This window comes from Haemaphysalis longicornis, unplaced genomic scaffold (genome assembly GCF_048455015.1).
Source record: "Haemaphysalis longicornis isolate Haplotype H1 unplaced genomic scaffold, Haemaphysalis longicornis Haplotype H1 scaffold_9, whole genome shotgun sequence".
NCBI classification, from domain to species: domain Eukaryota; kingdom Metazoa; phylum Arthropoda; class Arachnida; order Ixodida; family Ixodidae; genus Haemaphysalis; species Haemaphysalis longicornis.
In genome coordinates, this window is record NW_027526460.1 from 126068512 (window position 1) to 126088758 (window position 20247).

The 20247-nt window shown below is 47.1% G+C and overlaps 1 protein-coding gene across 3 annotated transcripts in view; it reads right to left on the reverse strand.

Moving 5' to 3' along the window:
* Positions 1–6704: 6704 nt before the first annotated feature.
* Positions 6705–20247, reverse strand: part of LOC144152890 (uncharacterized) — a 79431-nt gene continuing 65888 nt past the window's right edge. For all 3 annotated transcript variants that reach the window (XM_077684429.1, XM_077684427.1, XM_077684430.1), the window contains 4 exons: positions 18547–18644; positions 13298–13508; positions 7627–7794; positions 6705–6889 (listed from right to left, as the gene is read on the reverse strand). In XM_077684429.1, coding sequence (XP_077540555.1) covers positions 6765–6889; positions 7627–7794; positions 13298–13508; positions 18547–18644 — 602 coding nt within the window. In that variant the 3' untranslated portion in view covers positions 6705–6764. The remainder of the gene's footprint in view (positions 6890–7626; positions 7795–13297; positions 13509–18546; positions 18645–20247) is intronic.

The following is a 20247-nucleotide window of genomic DNA, read 5'->3' on the forward strand; positions in this document are numbered from 1 at the left end:
GAAGCATTCCCCTCGGTCAACCCGGACACGATAGTTCACATTCTGCGTGGATGCACGAATCTGGCCGCCCACCTGACCTGCACCAGAAACAGCGCCGATGGGACCATCACGGAGATCAATCTCGACATTCTTATCTCTTGCGCTGCCTGCATGAGTCAGATGTACATAGTCACGCTGATCAAGACCGTGGACCTCAATGTAGACCTGCTCTGCAAGTCTCTCACGTCACGTAAACGTTGCAACGTCACGTCCACGGCCCTTTTGGAAGCGGTGCTCTTGCGCGCCACTACAGCCGACCTTCCGTCCTTCTACGCCAGAACGGGAGGCCCGGCCGAGTTCCCCTGCGTTAACCAGGACCTGTGTGGCTGCCTCATGCGCCCTCTGTACGCTGCCATCTACTTCAGCAACGCGTGGATGGTGAGTGCCCTGCTCCGCTACGGGGCCGACGTGAGGCTCGAGGACAGTTGCCACTGTGAAGAGGCCCTCCGCATGCACCCATTGCTCAGGGTCTACACAAAGCTGGTAGGCGTCTATTGTCCCCGTGCTGGTGCCAAGTACAGGCTCGGGAACAGGCCGACTCCGGCAAACGTTGTGCGCTGCCACCAGCTGGCCGCTCTCGTGATGCCTTACCACGATGCGGAGTTGCGCGAGGTCTGCTACACCCTCGTCAAAGCCTTCACGCCCCCTGCGGAATTCCAGACGCTACTGCGTGAGAAGGCAAGCTTGCGGCACCTCTGCAGGCTCTCACTCCGAGCGGCGCTGGCCAGGGGTCGAGCCATGCCTACCGGAGTGGAACAGCTGCCCCTGCCGAAGATGCTGCAGCGCTACATTTTGTACCAGCACGGTCCCTGATCTGTCTGATGGCCGAAGGCGCTAGATAGAGTATTAGTTACTTCTGTGCTAATACATGACGTGTTCGAACCAACACCAGCATCGCTCCTGTAAGAGCTCATTAAATTCAGCAAGTAGCCTCACGTGTTGGTTTTTATATCGCGGCTACAAAGATTCTGGGCGCTCTTCTTCTGCAGAAGCATCTTGCAGAGATAAAGCTGTCCTGTTTTGTCCCCCATTCGCTCACCATTTTGCACGCTTGCTTACGCGGCTGCGTTTCGTATTTCTGTGCTGGCATTATATCGCTCAAAACTACGGACGCAAAAGTTATATCCTGCGCTATGGACGTAAAAAACTACATTTCATGCAGTTCGGTTGTCTGAGACGTCAAATGGCGTCATTATTTAAAGATAATACGACAATTGCGACAAGTCTTCACCCGGCCCAAGGCAACCAAACCGACGTGGTGAGCAGCGCAGGACACAAAATTCTCGCTAGCCTTCAACCATACTTAAACAGAAAAAAAGAAACAGACAAACAACAACGAAACAAAAGAGTACGAGGATCCTCGACTCGGGTGCTCACTGAATTCTAAAATAAATAGCAGTGGCTTAGCTCGGTTATGCCATGATATACGTAGCTTGAGCTAAGGTTCAGCTGGTTATTATTAGCTTTCCGGGTTGTCTAGGATTAGCTTGGATTATCATGCTTACTGCCGCTTCAATGACACACACACGGTATAAGCATTATATGACGCATATATGTATATGTATATTTATCAAGTGGTTCCGGCGCAGCGTCACCAATCGCCCCAGAGCTAAGCTGGTTCCACAGGTGCACGCCGGTGTTGCTGCGACGCACGAGCCATCGGTTCCACACCCGGCCACCCCTCGCATGATCATCAAGTGGACCGGGCCGCCACGTGCGGAGCGAAGGTCGGCGAAGACGCTGGGCGCGTGGGGTGTGTGAGAGACGCCGGGCAGCGAGCAACGTTCTGTGCGCCGTGTGACGTCACTGCTCCTCGCGCATGCGCAGTACGGCTGTCCAGGAGCCACACGAAACTGCTCAACCTTGGGCAGTGTAGCCACGCTACAAAACTAGGGCTCTTCTACAAAACTAGGGTTCTTCAAAGCTGGTCGAAACGCGCAGCTTTCTTTCGGGGGATTCGTTTACTGTCGCTGCGGTTGTACGGGTTCACGTAGTTTCGGTGACGGGTAGGTCGCCATCAGTGAGGCCAATAAAACTTCGCTTAAATCCTTGGTGTTTTAACCGTGTCAGAGTGGCATATTCAGATAGTCGTCGGCTTCATAACGCGGGCACCCAGCTTCGATTGCGACGAAGGGAACCGCTGTGTTTGATGCCTTTGATGTGCCTTCATTTATCATCATCATCATTTTGTGAAGAACATTTTTCAAAGTTGACTTTCTTGCAGTGTGTTTTCTTGACGGGTTTGTCACTAGGAGTAAGGCATATAACGGTGCCTTTGAATTCATTCAATCGAACGCGATGTTTTTTTTTGTGGCACATGCCCAGCCAAAAACAAAAGAAAGCAGTAACAACTAGCGATTACAAAACATCGTGAAAAACCTGCACGTGTGAAAATTGTCGGTCAAGCATAGAAAAATGGGAAAACTGGGGAGCATGACAGAGTAGACGCAATATTTGACGGTGAAGGTAACAACCAAATAGAACAAAGACGTGGTATGTGCCAAAACAACACGCTGAAAATACGAAAACCAAAGAGCTAGCCTCCTGAGTTAAGCTCCAGAAAATACCATTCCTTCTTTTAAAAAGGACAGTGAGCGCCTGCTTACATAATTGTCGCCACGTCTATGAATATCAGATGCCTCCGAGATTCCACGGAACGTTAGGTCGCCCTTCTAGGCGATAACCAAACGCCTCTCAAAAAGTGAGGTGCTGCAACAAACACGGCAAGCCATCGATAGATAGCTGCACACGGCCGTAGACTTGTTTTTCTGGTGCTGCCTGAGGTGTACGCTGAGGAACCTGTCCGTCTGTCCAGCGTACTAATCGCCCAGCGTGGTGTTCGATTTCGGGGTGCACCCCGCTAAGGGCGTCGGGTCGAGTTTACACGCATAGCTTCCTGTTGGCGTGGTGGTGTCTTCAAAGGGCGAGTCTGGCCAAATGGTCGCACTGATGCTGGCCTATGTGCTATCAGTATATCGGTCTTGTTAGAAATCAGATTGTACCAATTTTCGTGGCAATAACCCCATCAGAAAGCAAACTAACACCCCCTGGAAGGAAGCCCATGACCACCGTGCTTCATTTTTGTCGCCGTCATATCTGTCGTGTATGGGGGCGATATTCCGTTCTGATATATGGGGTACAAGTCGGCAACTTCCAAAGCTGTGCAGACAATTGTATAAACGTGTTGACATGCCATGCCCCGCCCCTGAAGACGTCTAAAATATACCCCCCCCCCCCCCTTTATTTGCGAAAACAATGGGTCCAGTTGAGACAAGAGAACATTTTCCTCTAAAGAAAACACGGCTCTCAACGAGACTTTTAGCAGTGCTAGGGCTTGAGCCTAGGCGTTGGCTCCAAAACCCGAGACTCTACCCATAGACTACCGATACCGAAAAGCGACATTCCTTTAACAGTTGCTCAAAAGGATATGAGGTATGCTCTAAGCGAGCCTTTAGATGGCGTTGGGTGCCTACAAGAAGGGCTGGGCCTGCTCTCGTCTGTGAATTTAATGGCGACGTTGGGTGGTTTCGTGGTTCCTCTTTGGTACGCCAGGGACTGCACTGGTTTGCTCTGTCGCTTCGCAGAGGGCGACACGTGTATGCCGGTGGTATGAAGGCGACCGGAGGGATATAAAGAAGGTTGGTTGTTTTGCCGCTCCCCCACCCGCCTAAAACCTGTTTTCATCGTGCCGTCTCATCAATGTGCCACCTCGGCACCATTAAAATGGTGCAGTCGACATGTCTTCGCACCGCAATGCCTTCGTAGTTCACCAAAGAGCCAGCAGTCTAGTCTGAATCCAGGCTACAAGCGCGGCCGCTCAATGGAAAGTAGGTACGGCGTGCCGAATCACGCGCCGGCAACCGGCGGGCGCGTGACAGCGGAGTTTCCAATTGCGACCGCTACCTTCGGCGGGGGCGCCACACATCAGTGGCGTATATGAAATCTGGAAGTGTATGAAACAAGTGCAGGAGAAACGACCAAGGCAGTAAAAAATGAAGTGAAAGAATCAGGGACGACGACCTCGAAAAAGAGGATGGACGCGAAGATATCTAGATATCTACAGATATCTAGATATTTACCTTAGAAATCTAGATACCTACCTTAGATATCTACAGGATCGGGAAGCAGGAGATCACAAGGGAAAAATTCTTCGATAATACCAAAGGGAGTGCATTGCTTTTTGAAGCCCGGGCGGGTTGCTTGAGGGCAAAAACGCTTATCCGTGAGCCAGTACAGGAAGAACTGTGCGCAGGCTGCGACAGGGAGCCAGAAACCATGCGACCTATTGTAACGGAGTGCAAAAGTATCCGTCCAGTCCTCAGTGAGGGAGCCATCCAGCTTCCCTGAATTGGACAGCAGTAGAGGTTAGTAAAAAAAAAGGTTAGAATGTTGGTGGGAAAAGACCAGGGAACAATTTTGGAAGACATGCGAACAAAGAAATCAGACTAGCACAAAAATTTCGTAAATGTATTTTCTTTTTATTTTATCTTTATTTTATTTTTATATATTTTTATTTATTTTTGAATTTTTTTGTGGCTACGTGATTGTACAGTGGCGTAACGACTAAGGCCGATGTGGAACGCCACCCCTATACAAAGGGGAAGCCGCTAAGCCACATCATCATAATCATCATCATCATCATCGGCTGCCACGGCTCCCGCTTCGGAGTGCCTTCCTAGCAGCGTCGATCATCGCCAACGAAAGCGGCTTTTCACCAATACGAAACTGTTCCCCGCCGTACCACTCACTTTGACCCTCTTTCACTGGCCTCTGCTCGCACAGTGTGGAAGTCGCAGATACCTACCACATTGTGTGGGCATGTCAAGCAAACCAATCCTCCCCCCCGACCCAAATCCCACTAGAGCGAACGGAGAGGCGGCCCTGACCGGATGCCAAGACCACAAAGCACAGCCAGCTCCGCAGCTCCGGTCCGACTTCGGCCTCGGACAGGCCTGACTTCGGCCTCGACCAATGAAATCCCGGAATAGCGATCCACCTAGTTCTCTAGAGGGGGCCCACTAGGCGCTCACCTAGGACAACTTTTGTAGCGTGAGCTACACTGGCAGGGGTTGAGCAGTTTCGCGTGGCTCCTAGAGAGCCGTGCTGCGCATGCGCGAGGAGCAGTGACGTCACACGGCGCACAGAACGTTGCTCGCTGCCCGGCGTCTCTCACACACCCCACGCGCACAGCGTCTTCGCCGACCTCCGTTCCGCACGTGGCGGCCCGGTCCAGTTTATGATCATGCGAGGGGTGGCCGGGTGTGGAACCGATGGCTCGTGCGTCGCAGCAACACCGGCGTGCGCCTGTGGAACCAGCTTAGCTCTGGGGCGATTGTTAACGCTGCGCCGGAGCCGCTTGATAAATATAAACGTGTCAAATAATGCGTATACCGTGTGTGGGTCATTGAAGCAGCAGTAAGCATCATAATCAAGCCAATCCTAAACAACCAGGAAAGCTAAGAATAACCAGCTGAACGTTAGTTCACGCTACGTATATCCTGGCATAGCCGAGCTGAGCCACTGCTAATATTTTTTTTCTAACATCTACTGCAATAAATGTTTTCCACCACCACCATGCCTCACACTGCTTTCTAGCATATATTTTACAGATAGTGAAGCCTTGACTCGTACCTGAAAGGTTAGTTATGACAGGTAGTTTTAAACAGTGTGAAATACATTTCTCCAAATACCGAACGATCTCAGGTACTGCAAGGTGCGACATCTTCAAACGGTGTAGCACCCCTTTTTCAGGTCAAGAAATATGTGCGTACAGTCTTAGTTTGTTGGGCATATAGTGTCGGGCATGTAGTCATTTAACCCTCAAGTTTGTTTACGTGCGGCAAACTGATCAAGGTACACAGGAAAACATTTAGGGTTCAGAAAACTGGTAAATACCGCCAGGGTCTGTCGTCGGACCAAACGAAAATTCAGAGAGACACTTATGATTGGCTCGTGATTGGAACTGCGCACGAAACCGGACAAAAGGGGAAACACACATAGCACACACACATTGCGTTTTGTGTTGCCTGTGTTGTCGGTATATGTGCGCAGTCCCAGTAATTATTCATTTTCAACTAGACCATCTTTCTACGGTATACACTTAAGACGGTTTACGTGTGGTTTTAGTGAGAGTATTACTTCCGCAGTGCACCTGTTCTTTTCACTCACCGTCACTTGCACCTGTCACGTGATATTACGTCCTGGGTTAGATTCTCATACGCATTCCAATTTAGCCCATTTTTGTCAAACTAATCCACATTTGTGCGTGTTTTATCTCTTAACAGCTGTAGCAGTTTTTTTTTGTACTGCCGCGGAGACCACTATGAATCCCGTTGCTGCAGGAAAGACACTGAAGTCGACATAAAAATTGTCCCACTTGTCGAAAGAAGTGTTTTTTTCTGATCTTATCTCGACAAGTATAATGCAACGTTCCCGCACAATGACGCACTACATTATATTGCATTAAAGCTTTCATTCCTCTATAGGGCTTAACGCCTTTTGCTTCCGTGACCGAAACATGATAGCAGTGACTTTCACGAACCCTGAGCCACGGTGAACGTTGTGTTGATGAGGAGGGACGATTGCACTGAAGGAGCACGGGCTTTTGTCATTCGACCGCGAACTTAAACAGGTAATAAATTTTAGAGTGAGCCTCGCGGAAGAAATAAGAAGATTGTCGTGTATTTTATTTCCTCCCAATGCGCACGGAGACCATATTCTCGGCTCTAGATGACTTCGTTCGCTAATGACACAAATATAGTCGAAGTTTTGCCGTGCACCTCCTCTCCCCTTTGCAGCCTACGGAATGCGGTGACGGAAAATGTGCATTCTTTCGTTTCCGGTGGTAAACCTGCAAATAGAAATTTCGTAGAAATGGATTAGGCGCGCGGTACAGTTAAGAAGCGCATTTAACCGGAATATAACGTAACTACTGGAGGTAACTAAAGAAATTTGTACGCGGACTGCGCTAAGTACAGCTGCCTTGCAGTCATGGAAATATCAGCTTGCAACTTACAGTGACGACCGTCTGGTCAGGCGGTTACGCACATTGGACACCTTTGGGTCAATGTGTGGCAACGGTGACTACAGCGTCTTCCACATTGGTACCGCCGCAGTACTCACACTTCCCACCCTCTTGAAAGAACAATCAAAGTAATGTTTGACGCGTACTAAATCTTTGCAGGACCTATGAGGTAATCGAAGCTTAACGGGTCCTACAGTTCTTAAAAGCTCGAGGTGAAGAAATCACCATTGGGCTGCCGAGGAAAACGTAATAAATGCACTTGTATTACAATCAACTTTTCCTCCCACTTTCGCGGAGTTTCGAACGAAAAATAATTGGAAAGTCAAGCACCGTTAATTTATCGACCAGATTTAGGGGAAATCCCCAAGGTGGAGTAAGTTTCTGTGAAGGAAAGTTTCACATTCTGAGAACTTTCTGAGAAAGCTGTATAGCTTTCCTTTGTAGCCGTATGGCTGCATTTAGGTGGATGTCAAACTTTCCTTCACCGTTAATTTATCTGTGTGTTTAAAACTATAAATAGTGCATTTCTTTTAAGGAAATTCAATATTAACATTTTCAATTACCTGTGACTTCTACTTCGAGGTTGGTTGTAGTCTCTCCGAAGTGTTCGCCGTCATCGCATTGCCAAGAGGCGATGTATTCGGCCGGGTGATCCGACCGCACGCTCCAATTTAGAAGGCCAGATGAGTTGTCGAATTGTATAAAACCGAGATCGACTACTTCGTCAGGTTCTGCAAGAGGACACCAAAACAAGAAAAAAAGAGACAGTCAGTCACTTTCTACGAAAAAAAAAAATTCCGAATGTACCTAAGCACTTGTGGGTTGTGAATACGAAATAACTTATGCCCGACAGAGCAGCGTTGAGTGCTCCTTCTAGTTTTGCGCTGCGAGTGATGTTATCGAAAATGTCGGCAAAGTATATTATGTGAACTGTCGTTGGCTACACTTTTTGCTGTTGCCGAGGTTGCGGCCTCCCGCGACGTAGATAGTTTACACTCCATAGCGATGTGGTATATATACTTCCCCGGGTATAGCGTCCTGCCATAGGCTCACCGCAGGGCGGCCTGCCCAATGTGCGCTTTGCGTCAGAGCCAACGGCAGGTGTAAGAGCGGTTCTCCTGCCGCATGTTGCAGCTTTTTCGCGCAATGGGCCATTTAATGCTTCCTCAAGCGTTGGTCGATACCCATCGACGGGTATGTGCTACGTACGTTACGCAATGGGAGCTTTAGCAACCATTTCGCTGCTGGAGACGCTGGGCGCTGGCTCTTTCGCGGAATCGCCATTCAATGCTTTCTTATTAAGCATGAGAAGCACGTATTACGACTGACGCGGGACAGTGCAAAGACAATCTCGTATGTCTCCCGGACAAAAGCGAAAACGCCCGTGATTTCCAGATTTCGGCGCTCGTTAAAGATCCCGACGTGGTCAAAATTAACCCGGAGCCCTCCACAACGGCGCGCATCATCGCCTGTGTAGCGTCGGCGCATTAAACATCATAATCAATCAATCGACCCCGCCACAAATTTACTCGCGTTAATAATCGTTGTCTCCATTTTTGTCTCCACAAAGGACTTCTACGCTCGGTTTCATGCGTATGCTGTGCTGCGAACACATGAAACGTGAGCCTAACAAGGCTCACACTTACTAATATGGAACGTCGGCTCATAGCTAGATTTCAACGGTGCCCGTGCACATTGACACTGCGTTAAACTAGCCCACACTGTCCTGGCGAGCACCACGGGCACGTCCGGTTGTTGCCTGTTTTCTGCGGCTCTTTGCTTGCGCATGGTGAAGGAGATGTACGGTTTGTCTTGGTCTAGAGAGCCTACGTTTCCTCTTTTACACACTTGATTGGGGCGCAACAACCCTTAGGTTTCACAAATTACGTCAAAATCGCCAAACGCAGTCGTTAGCCTCTACCTTGCCTTGTATACGTCCGCCATACCAGCTGCCGCAAAGCTTGCCCCGCGATGCACTTCGGGCCTTCACAGACTTTCGGAGGTGACATAGGTTATCCTCTGAACTCTTGGGCGGAAGATCCACCAGATTTTCCCTGGTTATGTCTGACGTTGGTAGGCTGCCCGAGAACGCCAAAAACATCCAGCGAGAAAAAGCTTGGCGAATTCTTCCCTCAGAATAGATAATTTCACTGAGGAGTAACAGAGAACGCTTCATGTCCCAACTGCGGCCAACCGGAGTCCACAGCGCATACTTTCTCAAGCTGCTCATCATACAGCGTGCCGCTTCAAGTATGGAGCTTTCACTGTGTCAACTGAGAGAAAATTGCCGTGGCACTCACCTAGGCAAACTATTCGCAAGTAAATGGCGATTCTGTACTCTGGTGTAACCGTTGCAGGCCGTTGCACGGAACCGCAGGCTACGTATGCAGTGGCCCTTTCTTTCCTTTTTCTGATAACACCTCGTGACAATTCTAAAAGTGGGTTGGCCCTTTTGGGTGAGAAAGAGGTTCTGCAACATTGATATACCCCGTTTAGAGAGGTGTCGAACAAAAAGGTAATTATTCATGCCAGTTTTCCAGACCTGTGTCCTTAGGGAAATTCGTTGTTAGAAATGATTATTTTGTCGTTAGAATTTATAGTTATTCCGTCACACTATTCGTTGTGGCCTTAACACCTCCCTTGTAGCGGATATTGCTGCATTCTTGTAGCGAATGCTTTTGTACCCTTATTTGTCTGACATGTTAATATTGTGGTTGTAACCAACTTTAACTTCTTAGTACGTTAATCTTTTGTTTGCAATCAACTTGGAATTGCTTGTATGTCTCTGTAATTGTCTGCAACTACTAGCCTTCGGGCTATGTAACCTTTGTAACAACAGGCGCTGCGCTTGTTTAAGTGTTTCTGATTGCTGCGTTGTATCGTTGATACCACGATTGCTTGATAATAAATTTATCCTTTTAAGCGGGTATCTTCTCGAAGGCTCTGTTTGTTTGCACGACCCCGGGGGCTCTGTTTGGGTGCATAACGCCACGTTACTGCGGTGGCTAGATAGCGTGACCGCGTACGAGCTATATGACGACAAGCCCGGACCCCTGAAGTGCTCTGTCCTTAAAAGCTTTCCCTTAAAAGCCTGCCCTTAAAAGTTCTACGGCCTATGTTTTAGCCTTGGCTTTTTGCAAGACAAGCCAGCAATGCAGAGAACAAGCCAGACACACAAAAGACACCCTGTAGATGTTTGGGTGACTTAAAGCTGCAAGAGCAAATTGTTCGACAACACTACACGGGTCAGCACAAGACTGGCCCACAAGGCATGCATTGAATATGCTGGCCACTTTAGCTGCATGTGCAAATTGTGTGGCAGTATGGTACGGGACAATGGAGTTCATCTATCAGTTTCGTAATCCCCAAAGGGGTGCCCGGCCCACTCATGGTTGAGAATCACTGATCTACATAAACAGAAGCTTGAAACTGGGTCGCTCGCAGCGCTTCATCGCTGGAAACGAGCAGGAGCCGAGAAACGCAGTGAAGAAAGCCAAACCATCAGCTAACCCAGCGCCGAGGCACGTGACGTCGCCCACCGAGAAGGAAACATCATCATCATCTTCTTCATCGTCATCATCATCATCAGCCTATCTACGCCCACTGCAGGGCAAAGGCCTCTCATTATTCTCCAATTACCCCGGACCTGTGCTAACTGCGACCAATTTATCCCCGCAAACTTCTTGACCTCATCTGCCCATCTAACTTTCTACCACCCCCTGCAGCGCTTGCCTTCTCTAGGGATCCACTCTGTTACCCTTAATGACCAACGGTTATCTTGCCTTCCCATTACACGCCCTGCCCACGTCCATTTCTTCTTAATTTCTACTAAGATGTTCTTAACACGCGTTATTTGTTCCCTGACGCACTCCGCTCTCTTCTTGTCCCTTAATGTTACACCTACCATCTTCCGCTCCATTTCCCGCTGAGTCGCTCTCAATTTAAGTTGAACCCTCTGAGTGAGCCTCCAAGTTTCTGCCCCGTAGGTGAGTACCGATAAGATGCAGCTGTCATACACTTTCTTCTTCAGGGACAATGATAGGCTGCCATTAATTATCTGAGAATTTCTGCCGTATGCGCTCCAACCCATTTTTATCCTTCTAATTATCTCTTCTTCATGGTTGGGATCCGGGGTCACAACTTGGCCTAAGTAGATATATTCGTTTACGACTTCCACTGCCTCGCCACCTATCTCAAACCGCTGTGCTGTCCCTAAGTTATTGATCATTACTTTGGTTTTGTGCATATTAATTTTCACGCCCACGATTCTACTCTGTTTGTCCAGTGCGGAAAGCATGCTTTGCAATTCGTCCCCCGAGTTACCTAGCAAGGCAACGTCATCAGCAAATCTGAGGTTACTGAGGTATTCTCCATTAACCCTTACTCCCACCTGCTCCCAATCCAACGTTCTGAATACTTCTTGGAAACATGTTTTGAATAATATTGAATAGATTGTGTCTGCTTGTCTGACGCCCTTCCTTATAGGTATTTTACTGCTCTCCTCATGGAGGATGATGGTAGCTGTGGACCCTCTGTAAATATCCTCTAGCATTCTTACATAATGCTCATCTAGCCCCTGGTTCCGTAATGCCTGAATGACTGCTGAGGTTTCGACCGAGTCAAATGCTTTCTCATAATCTATAAATGCTATATATAGATGTTCAGTATACTCAGCGCACTTCTCTATCACCTGATTGATCGTGTGGATAGGGTCCATTGTTGAATAGCCTTTACGGAACCCAGCTTGTTCTTTAGGTGGAGTGAAATCTAAGGTTGCAGAAATTCTGTTAGCGATTACCTTGGTAAGTACCTTGTAGACGACTTACAGTAAGGCGATCGGCCTGTAATTTTCAAGGCTTTCATGTCACCTTTCTTGTGGATTAGGATGATGTTCGCGTTCTTCCAAGATTCCGGTACACTTGCGGTCATTAGTTATTTCGTATACAGGTTTTCCAGTTGTTCAAGTACAATTTCTCCGCCATCCTACAAGAGGTCTGCTGTTATCTGATCCTCCCCAGGTGCTTTTACCTCTTTCATTTCTTTCAAAGCCTTCCTTACTTCTTCGGCGGTTCGGTGCCATGTAGGGGGGGGGGGAGGAGGAGGGGAGGTAAACACGCGGCGACCTCATCCCCAGTTCAACGTGGTGGTGTACCCACTACCAGTCTATACACACGACAATTCACCAGTGATGCTTTCCTATTCCCTATATCATAAAGTGTGCTTAGGTGTCCTACATTCTTGAAAAGGGGGGGGGGGGACAATTCACCAGTGATGCTTTCCTATTCCCTATATCATAAAGAGTAGTTAGATGTCCTACATTCTTGAAAGGGGGGGGGGGTCACTTCGCACCTAAGTTGCACCTGGGCAAAATGGCATGCCATAGTCGAGTACTACGGGTAAATTCACAACCTTTAGGATAATTAACTTCCGGCGAAATCTCGACAGACGGGAGTCTTCGTTATTAGCCTGCACGAGGAAACCTGCAATTGGGGCTTGGGTTGAACCCGCGTCCCTGTACTTACCTTTGCCTTCTCTTTAAGCGTGCATGAAGCGCTCCTAATGTTTGTCCACTATGCGCGCTGCAATTACTACGTTTGGAAAATTTCACGGTGAGTTCATTTTTAAGTTAGCTTGCGACCATGATACCTGTGTCATTATTTGATCACCTCCGAAGTTAAACAAACTTGTCAGGTGCAGATTTCCGGCTCATGGCAGTCATTTCAATAGAAATTACACTGTAGTTATGCAGCGGAATGCAATATTTTTGTGCACAGCTAATATTGCGGACAAAAGATGGCTTTGTGTGCAGTTTCAGTGTTTAGCACGTTGAGCGACCGAGCTACGGAGCCATGGAAACTATTCCATAAAACTGCATGGGGAGTATATTTGGACTGCGAAATACACAAAAAATATTCAGAAGTTTGGAAACTATGTTTAGAGTCTTGATGTCCACGCCAATTGCCTCCTGTATGCAAAATATCACTTTCATGAAATGTTTTTTCTATGTTCACCAGAAGTCAGAATTTTGAGCGAGGAAGGTTGGGATGTATAATGAAATATATTTGGCCTAATATAAGCAGTAATGAAGGAGTCAAAGGTCCCCGAATGGGAACATTGTGCTTTTGTAAAATATAGAGCGCCAACACACGCCCTCTAGTTGTCGCTTTACTTGCTAACGTTACCCGCCTGCCATAGTTTGTATTCATAACATACGGCCAACGGAATACAGGGTACCTGGTACGCCCTTCCTGACGTTCGCCACGGCGGAGGGACCACATCCGTGCGAGTTGCAGCCGCGGATAAGGAGGGTGTAATTGGCTGCACGGCGAGAGTTTCGCATCTCCAGGAAGCCCGTCTTGAATGAGGAGTTCCATCCCCGCTGAACAGTGTACGTGCACTCAGCGACGGCGGAACAGTCTTGCCAGTGATGCTCGCCGTTGTCCACCTGCAGAAAATATTTCTGGATGTGCTTAAAATGTAAGGTTAGTGTTTGTTAAAATGTAAAGTTCGTGTTCGCGCAACCTCCCCAGACTGGCAGGCGTGGGAACGTGAGGTTGCGCGAACACGAACTTTCAATTAAGAATCACGCAAGCGGACATCTCCCTAATCATTGCTCGGCGTGCACGTGTAAGCCATTCTGTAAGCCACTCTTCAAGCAAGTTAAGATATTATGTAGGTGCAAGAATAGCCGAGCAAAAGAGATTCGCGAGGCTTACTGTATCAGGAAAAAGGGAAATGACTGTGTCAGCGATACGTCGATTGTTCTGCACAACAGTGACATGATGTTTATCGACGAGCGGTTGTGAAAATGCTCACCACATGTTGTTGATGTGTTATGTTTGCGTTCGATTTTGTTTTTCGCGCGTGCGCAATAATAGGCCCGTATGTATTTATGTGTGTTTCTGCGTGGAATAAACTTTAGTTGCAAGTCTGCGCCTGTCTTTGTGTACCTCTCTCTGTGTAGCGTCTTATTTAGCGCAGTTTACCCCTTCTAACAAACATCTTCGCCAGGTGAAAAATCGGTTTCCCAGGAGTGGGATGAGGAGACGTTCTTGACGTTTTTTTAGAGGGTAGTGCGGTAGCAGTGGTCACTGGGAGTGCGGCATGTGAGTTCGGTTCGCGTGCTTCTTTGTAGGTGCCTCCTTCTCTTCCAGACCCTTGTGTCCGAGTGTCCGGGTGACGTTATAAACTTCCTGAATTGTGGAACGAAGTATCTTACCGAAGCGTTAAGGTATTCTGTCCGCAAATAACAGTTTATTGCTTGTTTAGAGTATGTATGATGTAGTAAGGTTGACTTCTGGGCTAGTTGGTTCAACATGTTAAATTTACAACGCAATAAAGACCCACACAAGCAAAAGTAAGGGAGATACGCAGCGCTGCGCATGTCCATTACTTGTCCTTGTGTGTGTCTTTACTGCGCTGTAAATTTAATATGTATGATGCTTACGCATCTACTCGATACTTCCACTAGCCAGATTGCAAGGACGGTGTGTCCAACTTCCGTCTTTTTGTTATTGTACATGGAAGGGTCATGCAGTCACAAATATTGCCTAACTAGTCAATTACGACAATTGCTGCCTTGTGATTTTGTACATGCGGTTGTCGGCATGCACTGTGGTCTCATGATTTTGGAACTTTTCTCAAATGAACCTGATCATGCCATATAGGCTGTTCTTGTGCTGTTTTTGATCCATGTTTTCGGTGGAGGAGATTATGCGGAGCGCCGGATCGGTGACATGTCGATCATTGCGTGCAGTCGTTACTCTTCACAGGGTGTGCCTGTCTTCCATACCAAGGCCCCTCCCGATTCTGTTTTTCCAGCCGCTCGCTTGGTGCTGAGATAGTGGTTTCTCTGATTTTTTCAAAAGCGGTATGAAGAAATCATTTAAGGGCCTATTCATTGTCATCGTCATCAACATCCTATTTAGGTTGACTTCAGGACGAAAGCCTCCGCCATAGACTTTCACCCAGGTCTCTTGCCCTGCGCTACCCGAGTCCCTCCTTACCTCTGAATGTGGTTATTTCACCCCTCCATCCAGTTAATGGTCTTCCCCTTCTTCTATACCCATCTCTGGCTCTCCATTATGCTACACTGGTGGACCATCTGTTGTAAGTTTGTCTCGCGGTCAGAACTGCGAAGTCGAAGACTGCCTCTTATGTTATCCTGATGATGGTGTTTCTTTGATTTTCTTCGGTGTCGCCGAGATTTGTGGTACGATAGGCTCTGCAATATCCAGCTCATGATGAGTGGCTGAATGAGTGCTACCGTTTCTTCATCTTTCTTTCGTGCTGTTCTCTTGGTTAGGCGTTTTATAGTGTGGGCAATTGATTAAATATTTCCTTTTTGGGGGGAATTGTGAGTTAGGCTCTGCCTCTTGACTCTAGAGCAACGCCGAGCATTCTTACGTGGCTGCTCTCTATTCGCCGCGAGATCGACATGTAGGTGGCGACAGCGTCGCGCTGCTAGTGTGGATGCTCCGCTGAGGGGCCCGTAAGAATGCACACTGTGGGCGCGCTTCGTGCCTTTTTCGCGCCTTATGTGCGCACGAAAGGCGCAACCAAGAGTGGTATGCTGTAGTTCAGTTCCTCAACGTTCAATGTATAGCATGGAAGCGGCAATAAGTTTTCATTACTACGCTAAAAAAGCGGCGACCCATCGGGAATCTCAGAACAGCCGCAATAATGCAGAACGCCGTGGCTCGTAGCAAGTTCGATCTTTCCAGACTATGGCTTTGAGCCTACAATAAAGCATAAAGAGAAACAAATCATGAAGCCTCGATCTCTGGAATTCAGTTTACAACAGCAATTACAACCGCTTTCACTGGTAGCATGACGCATTCTGCATTTGTGGGATGCCCTGGAATGGCAAAACCACCTAACTGCCCCGACATTCTTTCTAAGAGCTTGCGATATTTCTTTTTGTGTTGGAAAGGCAACATAAAATTACTGAATTTTAACCAGTGCAGAGATATAAATGCAACCGTTCTAACGGGCCTCTTGCGCGCAGCTTTAGTTAAAGGAAATTTTAGCGACTCTGAAGGCAGGTTTCATGAATAACGGCGTCGGATGACTTATTTACGACTTTCGTTGCAAGTGAACTTGCGAATTAAATTGCTAACGCGCGCAGTACAATCAACATCTCATGTTTAGCTAGATTAGCAAAGTGTCAAGCAGGTTTACAGTGTGTAAACCAAGCTTCTAGGACCTCACAGTGAGCACAGATTTTCTGTTACGGCTGCACTGTTGACCATTTACGTTCCTTTTAAAATCTAACAGTTGCCTAGAACATCGAGATGTGTTTGCATTCTTTCGTAATGTCGCTTACGAACCATAAAGATGGCAAATGAATTTGCCCTGTTGCAGATGTAGTAAAACGTTCCTTTTTATTTCTCGTTACGAAACAGCGCAACCGGTTCCCGGGAACTACTTTGTGTTGTAAACTGAACCTCGCTTTTGTCTTGGTATTGAATTCTTGGGGATTGGTTAAAAACGCAAGGATAAAAGTTTTCTGTGCATTTCGTTTTATTTCCCTGGGGGGGGGGTTCTGCCAACGTTCCAAGAGCAGCGAGTAGAGAACGCATTTAACGCGAAAAGCCAAACGTTGGTTATCAGTATTGCTTGCAATTGAAAATACTCTAGGCGTCATGATCCGTAGCGGTGAAAACGCAGTACGTCAACAAAAGAAGCCATTATTTTCAAAAATGATTACCCCCCTTTTGGTACGAGATTATCCAGGAATTGTGGGTCGCCTTTTTCAGAATTGTATTAAAAGCAAGCATTGTGGGAAAAATGAAGAAAAAATTCCCGCCCCCTGACGAGTATATTCAACCTGTGTTTTTCTACTGGTATTTCTCCAGCGAATTTGCAAACCGCGAAAGTAATTTTACCGTGCAAGAAAGGGGACAAAAACAGTTTTGGAAACTATAGGCCCATGTCAATTTTACCGATTATCTCGAAATTCCTTGAAAAAGGTTTGTATTCTCGGCTCGCGTCCTTTACAGATAAACAAAAAATATTATCAGATGCTCAGTTTGGTTTCCGTAAACACAGGTCTACTGACTGGCGTTACTTGCGCAGAAGGAATTCATTCTCCGCGAAATCAAAGACAGAAAATTCGTACTTGGAATATTTACAGACTTCTTGGAGGGTTTTGATTCCCTTTACCGAAAGTTGCTACTTAAGAAATTAGAATTTTACGGTATTCGCGGTAGGGCGCTTGAGGTTATTGAATCATACCTTGGCAACCGCCAGCAATATGTAAACATAAATAACTCGTCTGCTTTAACAAAGCGAACATGCCTTGGCATGCCACAAGGAAGCATATGGGGTCCCTATTTATTTAACATTTTCATGAACGGCATTGTGTTAATCAGCTCTTCCGTAAAATTTATAATCTACGCGGATGACACAAGTTTGTCTTTAGCCGATGAAAACTGCACATATCTCATTAGCCGAGGCAATGAGATTCTAGATAAATTGTGTGAATGGGCTATCACTGTCGGAAATATAAAGTATATAGTGGATAACCAGTTTACATTTTTATTTAGTTTGCGCATATCAGTCAGCTTAGCCCTCGTGCAGTAAGCGTCCCCCAAATATCCACAATATCTCATGTCTAGCGACTGCAATTCTTAGACGGAAAAGCATTCACAAATGTGTGGTCGTACTGCTGACCGCTCTGCGTGTTCACCCAGCGCACAAAAGTGCTTCCTGCACCCCAGTTTTACGCTGTACAGTAAAAGTTTAAGTTGATTTTAATTACTTAGTACCTATATTAACTTGGTTGACTCTTCTACCGCCTTGAATTAACCTTATATTTTCTTACTTGCGCACCAGTCAAAGAAGCGTCGAATGTGCGCTTGTGCAGCGCTTGTGTGGAGCGACCTGGAATTAGAGCGTGATACAGTGCACAAACTAACAAATTTAAGGCACATTCTTCCCTTAACAAACGTGTCGTGGCTTAGATTAAACTGAGCGAATGAATTACGACGACCCGTCGGCGGCCGGCCGACTAAACGCTGGGCCGACTGACTCTGTCGGAGGGTCGGCGAGCCGTGCGGTAGCCCAGTCAAGCCAAGTCATCTTTTTGTGACGTCATTCGAAACGCCACAGAAAATGGGCGAGGATGCAGAGAGGATAACAGCATTTAACAGAATTTTCGAATTGATTTTTTTAGTGAATAAAGTGGTATAAACACAGCGAGAGTGGTGGAAACATAGCCTACAGACTCCAGACTGCAATTTGCGCTCGTAATCTTGCAATGCTTACAAATCACTTCAATGCCCCTCTAATGATGATTGCATGAAGATGTCACGTGTAGTGTAACGTAGTTATCACACCCAAGCAGGACATCTGTAATACCTTCCTTCGGTCGCAGTTTTTTTTTCATCTTTAATCTTTTAGTTGAAGGCGGTCGGTTTGAAATAGAACGGTTGATTTAAAATAGCATCGGAAATGTTCCCGAAGGCAGTGTATTTGCTTACCTGAAGGGTGCTGACGGTGCTGTTTAAGAAGGTCCACGACATAATTACAACATCAGAACCGTCATCCAACTTGACGTCTATAGTCGGTTCCAACGGGCCTGTTACAGAGAGGAAACATGTACCAAGCAACACCTAAAGATCAAAACACTGCAGACCAAACGACGCTTGCATGCTAATATGCGAAAACACTACAGCGTGAAAAGGCAATACATCAAAGGCAAGGGAGCCGATACGCGGCCAATTTTTTCTTTTTATCACGGCGGCAGAAGCACCTTCAAGGGCTTCCGGAGTGACGTTATGGCCGGCGTCTTTCCCGTGTAAGCACGTGCGCATCACGCTGAGCCAGGCTTCACGCGCTCACCAATGGCATGCCCGTTGTGCTGGGGGGTGAATTCTCCCTGGATGTATCACGGCCCAATGCGGCCTGGCTGTTGTCCTCTGTGGTCGAGCGGTTTGGGTTGGTCAGTTACACAGACAGTAGGATGCCTACGACACCGGAGGGAAATGGAGAGCGCTTCTGCAGCGGAAATACCGCAATGTGTGTTTTACGAAAAGAGAAGCTTCTGCTATGGCTCACCACTTTGCGGTGACTGAAAGAAACCGTCTATGGAGTTACTTGCAAAATACCCGCTGCTTTTCGCCCAATATTGACCCAGAATTAAAGTCGAGACTCCCGAGACAGCTCCCTTGTAACCTGGAAACGTTATATCATCATCTACGGCTGAGCTGTGCACGCTCAAATAGTTACCTATATCGCCTTGGAGCAACGCCAAATCCGCACTGTGATAATTGTTCTGGTGTCGAATCAGTTCCGTGCTGGTTTCGCGAAGCCGGCCTGTGACCCACAACTGCCTCTTATACAGACCGAATGGGCCACACTAAGATCGCATCAGAAACATTTACATTGTCGTAAATACACCATATTTGCGCACAGAGTGAGTGCTCCGCATAAAAAATTCTGCAGAAATTCAGAGAATTATCTAGTAATGCGTAGCATTCTTATGCCGCCTGACTTGAGTATGAGTTTCTTCCAGCCAAATTTTCTGTTTTTTCTAAGTTTAGTCCGACCATTTATCTTCATTTACGCTATTACAACGACTACATTTTGAATTTTTCCGAAATCTGCATTATAGTGGAAATGCAGGGTGTTCCGTTATGCGGTTCGCCATTTTGCGTAATATTTTACATTTTTCTTATTTTTGTTTTTTCGAAATTTTGTTCGACTAATTATCTCTATTTACGCTATTATGAAGAGTACAGGTGGAACTTTCGCGAAATCTGCATTATTGTGCAAATGCAGGGCGTCACAGGTTTCACCATTTTCCGTAAATCTTATTATATTTTTCTTATTTTTTAGTTTTTCAAGATTTCGAGTGAGCAGTTATCTCCATTTACGCCATTTTAGCGATTGCAGGTAGAACTTCCGTGATATCTGCATTTTTGTGGAAATGCAGGGCGTCACATGGTCCTGGCTGTGGGGGCACTCGGCAAATAATGCTACGCATTAATACGTATTTCGAACGCATACAAACGGTAAGCCTCAGTCGTGAACGTGCCGCAAAAGCAGCGGCAACAGTGGTGAGCGGGCTGGAGCCTCCCGCGTCAACTTTCGAAACGGGCCGCTAGGAGGATTTCATTGGCGCCTCTTAAGGCAGCGCTCGAGGCGTATAGCTCCGACATGCCATGCACATCCCGCATAGC